Source organism: Boleophthalmus pectinirostris, unplaced genomic scaffold (genome assembly GCF_026225935.1).
Source record: "Boleophthalmus pectinirostris isolate CB_2022bp ecotype Guang Dong unplaced genomic scaffold, ASM2622593v1 HiC_scaffold_12, whole genome shotgun sequence".
NCBI classification, from domain to species: domain Eukaryota; kingdom Metazoa; phylum Chordata; class Actinopteri; order Gobiiformes; family Gobiidae; genus Boleophthalmus; species Boleophthalmus pectinirostris.
In genome coordinates this window covers 26875132-26892853 of record NW_026571018.1, presented here as the reverse complement: position 1 = coordinate 26892853, position 17722 = coordinate 26875132, and the positions used below count along the sequence as shown (strand labels likewise).

At 36.2% G+C, this 17722-nt stretch overlaps 1 protein-coding gene across 1 annotated transcript in view; it reads left to right on the top strand.

The window, feature by feature from the left end:
• The first annotated feature begins 1184 nt into the window (after window positions 1–1184).
• rxfp2a (relaxin family peptide receptor 2a) overlaps window positions 1185–17722 on the top strand; it is a 46557-nt gene continuing 30019 nt past the window's right edge. The window contains exons 1-2 of the mRNA XM_020922908.2: window positions 1185–1462; window positions 17059–17202. Of these exons, the coding sequence (XP_020778567.1) occupies window positions 1357–1462; window positions 17059–17202 (250 nt within the window). The 5' untranslated portion in view covers window positions 1185–1356. The remainder of the gene's footprint in view (window positions 1463–17058; window positions 17203–17722) is intronic.

Below are 17722 nucleotides of genomic sequence, written 5' to 3'. Positions count from 1 at the left end.
GTTTATTCTATATCACAGCATGTTTAGTTTTCACCTGTTATGTTTTGTTGTAAAATGTTTTACAGCTTTTCACTTAGATTATTCGAGCCATTACCACATTGTCTAACACAACACCTCATAAAAATTGCCTGAAAACATCCCTTTGTACCTGAAGGTAAATATGACGTCTATCTCAGTATTACACTAATAAAGTCACTATTCCCTCCTTGTTAAACAACACAATGTAATGTGAAACAGAACACACCAGAGGCCAAACTCCTGTTTATTATTACTCCAGGACACTTTGATCCCAGCGAGAGACTGAACATGAGGCACACGTAAACATTTTGGGGCCAGCAGGTAAAGATAGCTCTGTGTGTGTGTGTGTGGTCACTGAGAGACACAGAACATATTAACTTAAGTTACGTTCAGTTCAAATAATAGAGTGTTCTTCAGGCTTCATCAGTTCACAAATTCAGAACACTAGGTTTTGTCACTGGCTTTTCTAACAGCTTCTGTAGGAGTAGGCCTATGTGAGTGGCGTGTGCAGGTCATGTCAGGTAACACCCAGTGATAAAACTGAACATGAGCATGGACATGAGTTCATGGTTGTTTGTAAATACAGCCTCCGTTGGTCAGCTCTTTATAACTGATCACTGTCAAGGGTGCGTTTAGTCTGGTCTAGACCAATAAAGGCTGATAAAAGCTTATACAGACTCCAACCACTCAACCAGCTCAAATTCTGCAATATAAATCACTAGGAAAATATCGTTGCGATCTCACCAACTTGTCTTAAACAAGCAATATTCACTGTGCAATAATCGTCTTAAAATGGGCAATTTGCGTCTAGAATGAACCTGCCTTTGGACTGTAATAGCATACTAAGTACTCAGCCTCTCTCTTATCTGGAATCGAACAAAACTAAAATAGAAAGGGTAACTCACAGGCTAGAGGTCATTTAATTGAAGAGTCACACTACATCGTAAAACAGGTATTTAAATCATGTAAACTCACGTCAGTTTACATGGAAGGAGGTTAGTCAGGTGGGCGCAGCACAGACACCATGACGACAAACTTTGCTTCACTCCGGATGAACGAGCGCGCACACGTGACATTTTGATATCAACAGAGAGAGAGAGAGAGAGAGAGAGAGAGAGAGAGAGAGAGAGAGAGAGAGATCAACCCCACACCATCAGTGAACGGAGCCCACAGACGAGCTGCGTGGAGCGGTCAGAATGTTCCTATATTACCCGCTCCTATGCGCGGGGTTCACAGTCACCTGAGCAGTCAGATAGTTTAACTTCCAGCCAGGACCTCAAGGATGTTTCCGAACTTTTTGTTTTGTTTGTGATTTTTTTTTTTACGGTGAATTTTTGGATGATTAATCGCAACAGCAGCATGAGCGCGGGCAAAGTTTTGACCGTTCTGATGGACCTGCGCGTCGTGGTTCTTCTTGTGCACTTGACGCACACTGGCACCAAAGGTAAGAGCCTCTGGAAAACAGGAAGACGTCTCTATGCGTAATAATGCGTAATAATCTTTAAATAGTCTACGTTTGATATGGCTTGCATGTTGTTAAATTGTTGTTAAATCTTGCTCTTACTATATTCTAGGCTAGCTGTGAGATAATTTGCTGGGGGAATTTTAATACAGGCTGTAGAGAAATAATAAACCTGTGCATGTTCAATTTTACAGAGTTTTTTCTTGGTTGTTGTACATTTTCACATATTAGGCTATTCATACTGCGACTTCAACTCATTAATTTAGCAATTCACGTTTTTATACAGCGCGTTTTTATACTTTTTCACCTTCAAGGCACTCAAAGCGTTTTTAACTGCATGCATGCATCAATTAAATTATTGCTTTCTCCTTGCCCATTAATGCTGGGGAGTTCAGCAAACTGTCAAAGCCAGGAATTGACTTGCCAATGGTGGGGCCAGCATGGCAGAGGGTGGCATAGGTTGCCTGGGATGCAGAATGTACACATTTCAATCCTTTACCAAGATGTGTCTCTGGTCACCGGTGAATCTCCCCATTTTAGATGGCTGTGATTGACAGGGACAAGCATGGTCCCTCCACATAAAAACAAATACAGGTATGACAAAACAAGAAAGAAAAATATATCCCAGAGGACTGAAAAACATTGCTGATTTTGGCAGAATCATTGAGCAAAGTACTACATTCTGCGGATATGAGGTGAGAGAAGTGTTGTTTTGTCTGTAAATTGTAGGTGACCAATGAGCTCCTTCATTTCACATGAGTCAAATAAATAAATAAATAAATAAAACATGTACTAAAAATATGTATTCTGAATAAAAATTTTGAGTGGCTGCATTCTGGTAGAGTACAGTCATTTGGTGGTATTCAGTTACTTTCCTTAATTCAAAGGAATATGTTGCAATTTATCTCACATTTTTGAAACTGTGCAGAATTAGTGAATAAAATATAAAACAAAGCATGGCAAAGGTGAGGCATGTGTAATTTAATGATAGGAAATGCGTAACAAATAGTGAAACAGAGGACTGTTTTTAATGCTATGTCGCATTTTTACACTATTATGATAAATATGTAACTTGGTGTAAAAGTATTCCAAGCATTCAGAATACAGTACTCTGATTGGCCCATGTATCGGAATACTTTACAAAATACATTTTAATACAGGTATTCGGTATTCTACAACTAAATACATTTTCAAAGTATTCTTCCCATCATCTTGATGTGACTTAGGGTGTGGTGACCAGACTGATATCTCTCTGTATAAAATTACAAAGCGATATCATTACAGAATAGCAGGCCATGGCATTGCCAGGATTTTGAGATCTGACACTACAGATGAACCGATATGGTTTTTCCATGGTTTATGCTGATATTGATTAGGATCTAGAAAAAACAATGGCCGATAACCTCTGTGTGTGATATGTGGGGCCGATTTTGGTCATTTTACTCAAATTATCTAATTTGAATTCAGTACAACCTCATCCACACCCTTATCTTACTACAAAAAGAAAAAAAAAATAATTAATTAATGAAAAATGTAAAAATGAAAAATCACAAAAAGGGTAGTCACATTTTTGCAGTGTCCTCTATGGACTTAAGTTTTCAAATAAAGCTTTATGCATGTTCTGTTTTTGCATATGAAGGCTGCTGGCATGCACATATCGGCCTGATAAATCAGTCAACAGATATATATCGGTCTATCTGTATTTGACACAAAATTCAGGGTACAACTATTTGGATATAGTATCTATGAATTTTGCCTGATCACAAAATCTAACCAGAATCTTTCAAATATACCTGCTCTCTCTCTCTTTTTAGTGCAATATTTTTGATAAATACTAGTTAGCACAGTAAACCACCATGTGAAAACCACTGAAATGAACAGCTACAGGACAAAATAATATAAACAGAACTATCCTCATTGTAATTTAAAAGAAGACACAAAGCAAAATCAATTTTTTTATAATCTCCTATTGTTACAGTAAGAAAGACAATAATGATTCCTACTTAAATGGAAATACACTGATGCCATAGACTGACAGATCTGACAATTACTGTCTTCAAAAGTTTTTCAAGATGCAGTATAAACAATTTAAAACAGATCTATAGTCATTTTAATAATTCTGTTATTTTGTTATATTCTTGAAGTTCTTCAAACTCATAGGCTGTCCTAGTGTATATAAATAGACCTATAACCCATTAGTCACGTTTCATATAGGAAGTGTACATGGGAGTACTTTTGGCTCCATCGACTCTGGCTCCAGTTGACTTATATTGAACTGCTGCAGTGAGCCTCTTCATTTTGGTCTTAAAATGTTCATATTTTTATTTCACTAGTTTGTCCATAAATAAGTTCCTGTTCCTAATATTGAACTCAGCTCCAAATTTGCTCCCATAACCTCTAGCATTGTGAGCTTTGTTTTACTGGAGCAGAGCACTATGACACTCTTACTGCTTTATACAGTCTATGTTTAAACCCCTTAAGTGTGAAGACATGAGTAATGTTAGGACCAAAATATGCAATTAAACTAGACTAAAGAACCGAAAGATAGTATATGGAGAGTGGAGAAGGTGAAGCAACAACAGAGGGATCAGGAAGTACATAGATTAGCTTCATAAACACCTACCACAATGTTGTAATGACATAATCCCTAAAACATGTTACTATGTTCTCAAGACAAAACAGGAACTTTTGACCAAGATCCTGTCTTACATTCTGAAGAATGGTCCCAATGGTGCCATACTGTGCTCGCTCACTGCTCAGTTTTTCCAGGGGCATTACATGGATGGTCAAATATACAGAGAGAAATTGGTATTAAAATGTATGAGCTGAGTTTGGTTTTTGTAAGCCTGGTTTAATTCTCTGGTTTTGTGTGCAAGTGTGAATGCAGCCATATGTAATTTAATGGTCATTTGCTCATCACCTTTCTTGACATTTTGGGAAGTCTTCCAGGTTATACATTCCATTATAATATACTGTATATATATGCATTGTTTTTGTCTGTTTTTTGGGCATCTGCTTGAGTGACTTGAGTTAGTTTGATGGCACTTTGTGAAATGTTGACATATTGGGCACTCCTGGGAGACAGTGGGTTGCATGCTCATGAAGCCACTGGAATAAAGGGTTATATTCATTCAGATCATGTCCACTGCCTGAATCATCCAGACAAGCTCTTTACCACCTCCAAAACTGTCTATTATAGATATAGAAAGGGGAGGAGAGAGTGTTGGGAAGTGTGTGAGAGAGGGAGGATTAAGCCAGATGCCATTTCCGATGTAAGTTTGGCATGAAATCATACTTTTTATGTGCTACCAATCTGAGATATTTTGGTGCTATTTATAATATGCAGAGGGCATTGAAGAAATAAAGTCAAGTAGTTTCTAAAATAGAATTTAAGTGTGCATACAGATACACTGTACAAACCAGATAAGGCATTAATATTCTTTCTATTCTCCTGTTCAAACACACGTTATTACTTTTACATGAGTATTATTAATAATGAGTATATCTTACTTTTCTTGTGAGGCCAAATGATATGTAATGATTTTGACATTATTTAGGAATGTGATTGCATCAGATGGGACAGTTATAAATTATAACCTCATAGATTCCCAGATCGATTATTAAGGAAAAAAGCCAATGGTACTATGTGTTCTTCAGCGCACACCAGCCCAAGAGATCTCAAAAGCGGTTAAACTCAATATGCCCAACAGTTGCCAAGAAAAAACTGGATATTTGATTGAAACATGTATTTCCCATGGGTCTGAGGGGTCCGTCCAAAAAGTGCACTGTGCGGGATTGCAGTGGTCCTCCGAGATTAAAGATTTAATAAAAGAATTCCACTGATTGGGCAAACAGTTATGCTTTATGTAAAACAGCAGAAAGAAAAACGCAAAACAACAAGCTCATCATTTATGAATAACAGCTGTGGTCCTGGACATATCCTGCACAGATTTACATATTTTAAGACGACAATAAACAAGATTATGTTGGCCTAATATTTCTGAATATTAAAATAGGAAGTTTACCACAAGTTATAGTTCATTTCATGTAAAAAAAAAAAAAAAAAAAAACATATTTGAGTGTTCAAAAAGTGCTATATAAGTTTGATGTATTATTAGTAGTAGTAGTATTCAGTCAGATTGAGTCGTGTCATGATTTAGCTCTCATCTTTGCTATTATTTTGGTACTTTTTAATGACAAACAAACATGTATTCAGATGCCAGTAAACTGAAACTATAGATATCTCTGATGATGGTTCCAGGAAACTGATGGAGTATCCGGCAAGTAATTCAACTGTATTTAACTAATGCATTGTATGAATATTATTATTAAGCTCTAACATTTACATCAAGGTTGGCACAACATTTTTGGTCACTTCACATGGTTCATGTGTACTGTCATTAAAGGTCTCATGACAGTACACATGAATCAGCTGTAACCCGAGATGCTTACTGTATATGTAACCTGAGGTACACATGGACAGAGTGTACTGTACTGCACATGTTGTCAAGACAATTATACAAAACAAATACAACCAAATAATGCTCTGAGTATACGGTCATAAATCTGAACAATGGGAAATCCATGCGTTATTAAACCCTATTGAAACTGGATAGAGACAACAACAGTAGTCCTAAACAGATTAAGGGAAAAACAGGCGTAATAATTTGATTTTGAGGATGGAAAAATAACTAAATGAAAAGTACAGCTAGGACATGGAAAGCTGATTGACAGGTAAAATGAAGCAGCACTTGCATACAGTAGATATTCGTTAAACATAGTATTTCCTCAGTTGACAGTTGACAATTAAAATGGCTGGATAGAATTTTAATAAAATCATTGTAATAAAATGCAGGAACAGTGACATTTTGCCCTCCCCTAGATGTAGTAAAACAATTCAACAACTTTAGAGTGTTAGATTAGATATCACTCTGTATTTAGATGACAAGCATTTCTGTCACGTATGGAGAAACAAGATAACTGTTACCTGTGGCGATAACATTTTTTGAAGATTTGCATAAGTAACAGGAGGCGGAAAGACACAAAAGTTGCATTATAACTTCACATTATGCTTCACATAAACTTGAAGTGTATTTTCAAAGGTGGAAACATATTTACTTTCCGCCACCCACACCTCCTATTGTTCGACTTCTATCTTGCTCTGAGTGACTATACAACCAATAATACTAAGTGAAGTTTCAGTAACAGCATAGTTTTATTTACCGCTTAAAGACTGTATACACTGAAATCATAATCTGGCTCTATGAAAATTGTAATATGCAATCTCATACTGTCCATTCTTAGACTGTGTGAACATGTGCCACTGTGAGAGAGACTGAGATGTGCTTTGGCCCTGACATTTGAAGGTTAGACTAAAAGCTTTTGGAAAGTCAAATGAACAAAAAAGTACAAATAAAGGCATAATTACATGGATAATTACAACTTACTTTATACAGGTAACATTTCTATCACCTTTACTTTTAAACTACCTTCTTCAAGTTGCATACTACTATGGTTCAGTGGTTGGTGCCCACTTTAAGTGATCAACTGATCTGTGCATTGTTGTGTCCTTGGGCTGGACACTTCACTCATCTTGTCTATGTATAAATATGTAGTGTGGTTGGTAGTGGCTGGAGAGGCTGTTGGAGCAGAGAGTTTGTCCCAGAGCACCTACTTACAGAAAACACAGAATTATCACTGCCAAGTGTGGAGAGTGAGCGAGTAACACAGGATGACACAAAACAAAATACTATTTCCATGCTACCAGACCAAGTTAGGCATCAGATCTGTGGAGAGGCAAACCTGGTTGCAGTATTGGATGTTTTCCCCAGATTTTTGTTATTAATAACAACTCCTGTAATTGAAAACATGCAAGATAGATAAACGTTTTAAGCAAAGCCTCATCTCAAGCAGGTAGATCCTGAGTCAGAGTTTTCCCATGTTACAGAGTTATGAGAAATATGATGGCTTGTTCAGCTTGTTCACAGCTTTGAGAAATTATATTAAGATTTTGAGTTTTCTTTTTCTAGCAAACATGTAATAGCAAAAATTAAAAAAAAACAGTGTTAGAAAATAGTTGTACACAGCAAATCTTTAACATGGCCCTATTTGAAGAAAGATCAGTCTTAGCTCTGCTCTAATAACTGGTCATAAATTCAGATCCAAGAAGAAGCATACTTAGTAAAACAGATTACCTCGGTCACTCTGACCTGACAGAACAAGAAACAGCCTCATACTCTAATCTGAGGTGAGCTTGAGCCATGCTACATGGCAAATAAATAAAATACCAAATATAAAATATCAAAATATCTGTGGTTCAGAGGAGATCTTTGAGAGCAACCTCTAGTTTAAGATGTTGTGTGTATAATATTTACAATAACCAGGTTTTCTTTTACAGTTTAACCTGAAAATATGTCAAATTTCATTCAAATAGATCAGGTAGAGGCCTTTTAATACAACAGAAGGTGTTTTTATTAGGTGCAGCTTTTTGTTTGCTGTCAGAAGATGCTACAATATAATAACATGCATCTCTCTTCTGAAAAACCTGCACATAAAAAAAATGGTTTAGATAACTGAAAGCTTTTGTTATTACACAAGGATCACAACAAAAACCTTTTAGTCGTTGTAAAAGACAGTTGCATTTAGTGATTGGAGTGGCTGTGTTATCCACATTGATAAAGCATCAATTATTCATATGTTCCAAGAGTTCTATTATTTGAGCTTTGACACACAGTAACACCAGACAAATGCCCTTTAAAACTGGCCTTTTTAATGCCCCACTAGACATTTGAACAGCTTGAATGGGGATGCTTAGGGAGCCATAGTGAAAATGTTATTGTAATTGCTTGAATTAAAGTATTTCGTTCAAGGTGCGCTAACTTTGCTGGTGAAAGGTCTACCATCAGCTTGGCCACAATGAAATGTTCCACAGTATGGCATTAAACTTATCTCTTTAATGTGATGTAACACGAAAAAAAAAAACATTTGGCAGAAACCCATGAATAAGGCAAAGTAATAAATGTTAATAATGAGATTTTGCCAGTTCCAAAGTTTGATCAATAAAAGCATATATATAAATATGTGAAGGGCATCTGGCTGAAATCTGCCCTATCATCATTTTCCAAATTTCAAATCAGTGCTATATCTTAAAGCTCTTGACCTTCCCTGTCTCATTCCTATGATTAATGCTGCCGTTTACAGATACAGAGCACACTGTAACCCCTTTCGCTGATGTCCTAGATTTTGGAATAGCACCTTCTCACATTCCTATATATTCTAAGACAACAACAGACATCACAGACATCTAAGACATCACCAGACATTTGTTTCAAAAGTCAGTAGCAGTCAAACAGGTAGAAGGAAGGTCAATAATTTGTGATTCAGTGCATTTTAAAATGTTTGCGCTTTAAAAATTATGATAATGCTTTTTATTCTAGGACCTGATTCGGTTGCCTGCTAGAGAAGTTGTCAATAGAGATCAGATATTTTCCGGGTTTCAGGACAATTGTGTTTGTAGATTAGGACTAAATGAATTTCTAAAAATATCTGATTGCAGTTTCTGACAAATTCAGGATTCCCCGTGTACATTTTTAGCACAAAAGTAATCCATAATTGAGATAAGTAGACAAAAATATTGCTGTAGCTGTCTAAAATATGACATTACAATACAATGCCGTCTTTGCAACTGGTTACACAATGCTATTCAAATCATAGTCTACACGTCATCATCATGTAGCCTTAATATAAAACAATTCCCGCTGTTACGTCCCCTTTGCTAGGGGAGAAAGGGAAGTATAAAAAAAAAAAACAAGATGTTAAAGGTTTAACTAAAAATTGTGCATTTATTATTTACAGTGTAAGGGAAGACAAAAAAAAACAATAACAGGCAATTAAGGTGAAAAATAAATAGGAGTTAAACAAAATAATCTAATAAACTAAAGAGCCCTAACTAAATACAATGTACCAAATCTAACTCAAGGTTTACTGCGAACAAAAAAAGGAGTCTCAACGAACTAAACAAGGCAACAGCCGGCAATATAACAAAATGAGACAACCCAACATCAAACAAAAGGGGCGAGCTGGCCGCAGTAATCCAGCTGCCTCGAGCAGGTGGAAGATGGTCCCTTTTCAATCCCCCGCTATCACAGGTGGCAACCGTGGATTGGTGGGAGCGCAGGGATGAAGGGCCAATCGCCGACGAGCTGCGACGCCAGCCTCTGTCCCACGTCAGGTACTCCCGCGCATCCGGGTCCAGGGCTCGCGGACCGGGAGCATCACACACACAAAAGCAATTACAGAAGAACGGGAGTACTTTAAATAAATAACAAAGGGCCGGGGTCCGTAACACCCGTAAATTATTGATGCCTCTGTTATTCCAGGATATAGGGCCATTGTTCTGATAATTCTCTGAAAATGCTTCTGTTTCACTAGAACTCTTACACAGTCTCACCCCTCTTAGTTTGTGTGTGTCTCCCTCATTAAAACCTCCATTTAAACTACTGCAAGTATTTTTAATCAGACTTTTTATATGAAATTACTTACTATTATAAATGAGATTATATTCTTATCATTCAGACATGGGGTATATTGAAACCTGTGCGAATGTCAAAAATGAAAAAAATAAAATAAAATAGGAGAACGAAAAAATAAGTACAGAGCAGTGACATCTTGAATACAGGAGTATAAAGATTGTAGTATAAAGATTACTCAAACATGCATGAATCACTACATATATCACATCAAGAGGGTAAATGAGAGGGAGAACAAAAAGGGTTAAAATTCAATTTTCCATAATAGGGCTGCTTTAAATTCACCTAGTGGCACTGCTCCGCCAAACAGTGCATATTTTTAGAATAATTCATGTTTCATTTTGGTCCCCTTTGTAATTTGAATCCATTCTCACAGATATGAGCTGTGGAGAAGGTCTGTCATCACTGCAGTGAGAAAATGTGGACAAAGTCTGATTGAAGTGGCTCTAGTTGCTCATGTGAAACGGAAAACTATGTCAGGAGGAGTACATAAATGATAACTTTTTTTCATTAGAAGTACGCTTTGACTAACCAACTGTGTGGAGGACTCCGTGTACAGACTTTATGCTTTATCGGTCTATAAAATACATCTGTTAGAACTGTGCTGTTGTAGAGGACAGTGCATTTACAAAATCACTAAGCCTGATTTATCAAACATGAATCCTGATTTGATTTCTTTACTGTTATTTGATCCTATCACAATAACAAGTATTAAAGTGTGATGTATTTGTTACAGGAAATATCCCAATTAACACTAATATAGAAACATTACACCACTGGTGCAACAAAGCCTGATATTGTATCAGGAGATTAGTAGACTTCTTTTTACAGGAAACAAATAAGAAAAAATAAATAAATAATACAGGCTGCCTCACCCTCACTATTTATTTTTTATTTTTTTATTATTTATTTTTTATTCTTTTGAAGATACAGTAGTTTCCACTTGGACACATCCTATCCAGAGGTCATTTTCAATTTGATGGTACTGATCTGAGGTACTAGGAGTTTTCAACTGAAATTTAATGTATAAATCAATATAGTAGGATAATTATCATGTCCTGTATTGTTAAAATCATTATTTTTTAACTGAATGTTTTTTTTTTATTATTATCACAGTCTAATTACAGTCCATTGAGATTAGACTATTTGACTTACAGATGGCTCTATTGTATTTTATAAGTATGGAAGCATCCCTATGCAAACACAGTGAGAACGTGCAATCTACAGTTTGGGAATTGAACCCAGCACCTTCTTGCTGTGTCACAGTGCCTTCCAAACTGGCCATGCCCTTTTACAATTATTACTCGTCCAAAGGAGCTGAGACAGTAAAGGATGAACTGTGGATAGTTGGCCTCTTCACTGCAGCTCTGGGGCTCTGTCTTCAAGCCCCGTCCAGAGACACAGATGGTCAGAGGGACTGGGTCTGCCCAGTGGGTTGTGGCTGTCAAAAGGCAGTCTTTATTTGGCAGTGTCATCTTGATAGAAAAAAACAAACAAAAAAAACCACTTATAATTACATACCCAAAAGAGCGATAATGGGAGCTATAGACTGATAAACTTTTACTTTTACGCCATTTCAGATGTTGTGTCATAATTTCTTTGCATTGCATTCTTGACTTGAATGAAGAAGTTGAAACTCAAAAGAAATAGAAAAGTGAAAAGTAAATGTCTGTTGGGCGCAGAGATTGCAGACCCCTCTCCAGAACACAGTAACCTCGTGTCCCAGATCATGGCTAAAAACTGTGTCCTCGTGGCTTTTTCTCAGTGACTTCACATGGCCAAGTTCTCCTCCAAAAGCAAGTCACTTCAGAACATCTAGTTCTTGTTCTATGCTGTTATATGCTATAACTGTGTGATTACAGACTCCTTGTAAATTTGTCTTTATAATCTATTTTTGTTGCTGTTGCTTGCGTATCTTTTTAGCACTGTACGTCTTGGAAAGTTAAAATATAACACAACAGACACACCATCACCTGCATTTTTCATATGGTATAAATATGAATAATTATTTGTCTAATGTGCTCCTTCAGTATTACACGCTATTGTACTTTCATTTAAAAGATCTTGGCATTGATATTGTAAACATTTCTTAACTGCTGTCTGAAATCTTCGAAAATAGTTCACAAGAAATGCTGATTTGATCCATCTTTTATTTGACAGCAGCAGAGCACAGCTAATCCCACTGAATATATAAGAGCGTGATTTTCTACTATGAAGGAAAAACCCCCTTGGCCACCGCAGTGAAGTGGTGTTTTACAGATATGCTGCAGGCTGGAACCAAAGCCGAAATATTATTCATTTTGAAGTTTTTGGTATCTCTGGAGGCGGATGAACAGGTGGTTTCATGTCCAGAGGATTGGTGGTTCATGTTATTACAATGTCCTTGAGCAATGCACTGGATTCTGTTTTAACTGATTTGAAATAAGATTAACCTAAATTAACCAGAAGGAAATTAGGTGCATGGAAGTGCTGGAAGTAACCGAATACATGTACCGAAACTATGTGTTCTGAATACTGTATTTTGGTACAGTTACTTTTTCCTTTGATGATATTCAGAATACAGTTACTTTCCTAAATTAAAAGGAATATATGGCAGTACTTCATCATGCAATTTTGGCTTTGACTGCACAGTATTGGTTAGAAAAAAAGAAAACACAGCTCTTGCACTGAGTGATGGTTTGTCTCTAATTATACCTAAGATACAACAGTGCAACAAAATAAAGCTGTTTGTAATTGTACATCATGTTTCTTTACACGATAATGTAATGTAACTTGGTGTAAAAGTATTCAGAATGAAGTACTCTGGGCCATGCAACGGAATATGTTACAAAATACATTTTAACTGGCGTATTCAGTATTCTGTAACTAAATACATTTTCAAAGTATTCTTCCACATCACGAAATATAATATTGCAAAGTCATACCATTGTAAAGCAGAATCACTTGCTCAATTTGCAAGTTTTACTGACGACATGACCGTCAATAAAGTCTTTGTCCACTGATCGAAGGTTGGCCACTGACCCACAGGTTGGCTGGTGTGATTCCAGCTCCCACAGATGAATGCTGTCATTGTGTCCTTGGGCAAGACACTTAACTTAACTCATCCCCAGTGTCTGCGTACACTGGTGTGTGAAGAATGTGTGTGTGAATTGGTAAGTGGTTCCTTGTTGTTTTGAGTGCATTGAAGGTTGAAAAGCGCTATATAAAAATGTGACCATTATTGTGTTCCCAAAGGTCACATTATGTGGCCAATTAGCCTTATTCTGCGGTTTAACACATGCTGTTCATATTTACAGCATTGGTGAGAAAAGGAGCTGCATATTATAAGTACAGGAATAGTGAGGGTGAGGCAGCCTGTATATATTTAAAGCTGGTCAAGCATTAACAAAAGTCTTTGTCCATTGCATTAGTGCCTTGGCTCTGACTCTCACAGCTGTCTGGAGGAAGTACAGCTCCTGAATAATCTGCCACAGACAGTTCACTCAGAAAGATGTGCTGGCAATTACATGGTGTGACAAGGTAAAACTAATAAATAACAGTAAGATCCTATATAAAGGTCTGCACTATTGTTCAGCCTCCACCTGTGCAGTAGGCGTTAGTACTGCAGTTCTCTGTGCGTGCAGCTGCAAAGTTAGTTTTTTTAGCAGACGTTATTGCAGCAGCTACTTTTATCAAAGTGGAGTTCAACAGTGACTGCTCACCTGTGATAGATAAATAAATAATAACATAATGTTTGAATCTTGGAAGTGGGTGTGACTTTGCCTGACAATGTCGTCCTAATCGCTTCCTGTATATGTAATATACGAGGAACTGGAGGGATGTTACTGTCAGGCAAGGTGTGACTGTGGAGTTCCATTGAAAGTCATTTGGAAACGGATGCGGATGACAACTTCCTTTGGTAATAGTTTCCCTCATCCAGACGTGTAAATGCTGACGACACACAGCCATGTTTGTTGTATCACATTTGCGAACCAAGTTGTGTGTAATAATAATATTTTTCTTAAAATCATCACAAGGAGAATTCTGTTGAAACATTCTGGCACAATTTACACAAGAAACACATTTTCCTGATACTTTAAACATGATTTGTAGTTTTTCAGTAATGCATGTGAAACAAAGGAGCACACTGGTCACCCATCATTTTGAATAAAACTGTTTAGTGAGTGCTATTTCTACATTTTATGTGGAAAATTCTGAAATTTGAATAAATTTGAATCTAAATTTGAATTTCCCAGACATTTACAGTTTAATCCCTGTGTACTGTGCAGTGCCTTGTGTTTAGTGTATATCTTTACAGTCTGTGTGTCCCCTTATGTTTGGCTTTAAAGCAGTGTCGAAGGCAAAAAATATGAGTCTTGGTCAAAAGTCCTTGGTCAAAGTAATCTGTTACTTCTTACTTTAGTGCTGTACAGGTTAGAAATGGGACTGTTCTGAGCACACATTTGTAACCAACCTAAAAGTGATGGAGAGGAGGATTTCTATCATTTCAAAAGGTCTGAAGATGAACACTGGCACCTTTTGAGTCAGTGGCACTCAAACTGTAGTACACATAAAACATGTATAAATATATACACATACCAGTTCAAAGTTTGGACTCACCTGCTCATTCAATGTTTTGTTTATTTTTTTCTTTTCATTTTACATACATACAGAAAACATCATATATATGATACTAGATATAAGGAGCTATTTAGTAAAGACAAAAAGTTAAGTAACCGTAAATATTTTTTTAAAGGTGCATAATTTGAGAATTTGGTCATTTTTTATATATATATTTTTTTAAATTAGTAAAGATATTTAAACTTTTTTTTTTTTTTTTTTTTTTTGCTATGTAATTCCATACATCTTACTTCATCTAAGTAGCAAACATAGTAAATAACATTGAATGAGAGGGTGAGTGCAAACTTTTGACTGGTAGAAAAATCTTTAGTTTTGATTGAAAAGTTAATGTTTTATGTTTTTATTCCTGTTATGGCTTAATTATTTATTCTGTGAGCATAATAATATAATAATATAATAATTTATATGCTTCAGTTCTGAATTGATATAGGCCCAAATATATAATAGAATAACTTTCAAGAATTACCTTTATACACATTTCATAAAATTTTATGAAACTTTGTGTGAAAGTTTAACAAAATGTTTGAGCTCATAGTTGGATCATGGACCAGTATGTCACACATTAGTCAAAGTATTTTGTCTGTTTCCTCTTTCAAAGTAGGATCTGGTTGTATTGGCTCAGCTCATGAGAGTCAGTTAGTTCAGGCTGTTACCAGAAAGACAGAAGAACTCTTTGTCAGTTCTGCAGCTGGATCTCTGATCTAAAAACAAATGTAATTGTCATAAACTCCAAAACTTTTTGACAGGGGAGACAAACTACACTCACTCTTAATGAATATCCCAAACCACCTCAGAGCAAATATTTGGATTGGAACTTGCAATAAATAATTCTTCCAATATTTTAAAATGGTAAGTGCGGTTGTTTGATTAATTCATATCGTTGTATGTCTCATCTTAGAGCATAAATGTCAATATTTTTGCAGAATGATTGTCATTAATAGCCGTATCTTTTATTTGTGAGCTTTAGAAAATCTGCTGAGGAAATGAATGTATTTCACTAGCCATTGTTGTTGTTTTTTTGACTGTACAATCAACTTCACTAAAACCAAAACACACAATTAATTACTTTATGCACAAAAATCCACTCTTTTAAATTACAATGTTGACAGCAATGTGGAAACTCCATCCTTGATCAGCAAAAGCTCTTGAGTGGTGTTTGATCACAGTACTACTTCAAAACTGGTCAGAAAAGACAGAAAAGCAGCACATTAGGTGAAGACTCTTGGTGCACTGTCTAACTTTCTGGTTGGGGGTCTGTCACCTGCTTGTTTCTATGGATATGTCATTGCTCTGGTTTGAATGTTCCACAGTATGACATGAAACTGTTCTACCCTGCATTTATTAAGCCACAGGTGGTTTTATATAACTCAAGAATACCTAGAAAAACAAAAAACCTGTAACATGGTCTGACTGTGAAACATTTCAGACAAAGCATTATCATCTCCATGGAGAAAAGCATTTGGCAGACCCTCCACTAGAAAAGTTAGACAATGTACTTTTATTAAACATAATCTATACAGACTTTTAATCATTGCCATTTAACACCCAAAAAAGTCAAATTTCTTCCTCCAGCATCTGACTTCTGCTCCAGACGACATGTTGCAGACAGAGGACTGGCTGCAGACATCATGATTAAAAAGAGTCAAACTGATAATGGATGATAACTTTCTATTTACTCTTATCTCCAGTCACAGCACATAATTCATCCATGTAGTCATATCTCTCAGCAGTTAAGGGGAGACACTACAAACAAAACTCGTTCTTGGTTTTTTGGTCAGTTCTCTCAACATGTAAGCTTGTGCACCAAAAAATATTTTATTATTTCTTGTCATCAACTTGTAGCTCTAGAATTATGAGTTATATCATTGTACTTAACAAGATTTTGAAGAAACGTACAGAGGGATTTACTGATATTTAATTACAAGCCTGATTTTTATACATTAGAAATTTTAGGCAGAATTTCAGTAAGTTTTCTCAAACACTAAATAAGATATCCAAAATTCTGTCTGTAAATATTTTTGTATCCAACATCTCAACAAAATACTTTATTGATACTGAGGGAAATTCCAGTTTTGATGCAACATTTACATACACTACGCTTCTCAGTCACCTTTGTATCTGTGTGATGCAAGACTAAGATTAAACCTGGCTCTGTCTATGTTTCTATTTTAAATGTCACAAATATAGAACATTTTTGCTGTTTGTACACATAAAATCCCTTATGTTTATGAAAATACAGTATGGTTAAAACTAGTTTTACATTTTTTCTCACTTTTATGTAAGTAAACTACAGGAGAAGTTTCAATTTATCTCAAAATTCAAGATTTTTTTCCTTTTCACCTGCAGCATCTTGCATTTTTTTCCACCATATTTTTGAGCTATTATTTCTTTGGTCTTAGGTCTTACTGTCCCTCCTCTTTGTTATTGCAGCGTCAGCATTGGGGCATGGAGAGCTGGATGTGCAGTGCCCTTTGGGTCAGTTCCCCTGTGGAAACATGAGCCTGTGTCTGCCCCAGGCTTTACAATGCAACGGACACATGGACTGTCCCAACGGCGCAGATGAAAGACGCTGTGGTGAGTCTCAGTACTGCATTATAATAAGGCTCATAAAAATACACTTTGATATAGAAATGAAATATACAGTATGAGCAGAACAACAATACAAAACTATCAGTGCAAGCAGATTAATTATTGATGTTTAAATTGATAGTGACAGACGAACACTTTATAACACCTATCTTTAGTTTTGCATTGTTGTTTTGATTTTCCCACAGTTTTGCCTCACGTTTGGACAAGTGATGATCTGCCAATATTCTTTTTTACTTTTAAGTGCACTGCGTAACTTTTCTTGACACCTGCTTGTCTCGATAAACACGTAGCGGAGCCGAATGTTTCATGGTGTTAAAGTTATATGTATGCATGTATTTCATAGCAGGTGTTTTTATTGTTCAAAAATGCATAGAAAAACATAAAATTTTATAGTGAGCAGGCTTGCCGCTCCCCATATCTGACCTGCAACTTGACCTGTTAGTGTGGAGATTGGAGCTTGATACTTCTAATGCTTTCTTGTGAAACATTCAACTCAATCAGTGAC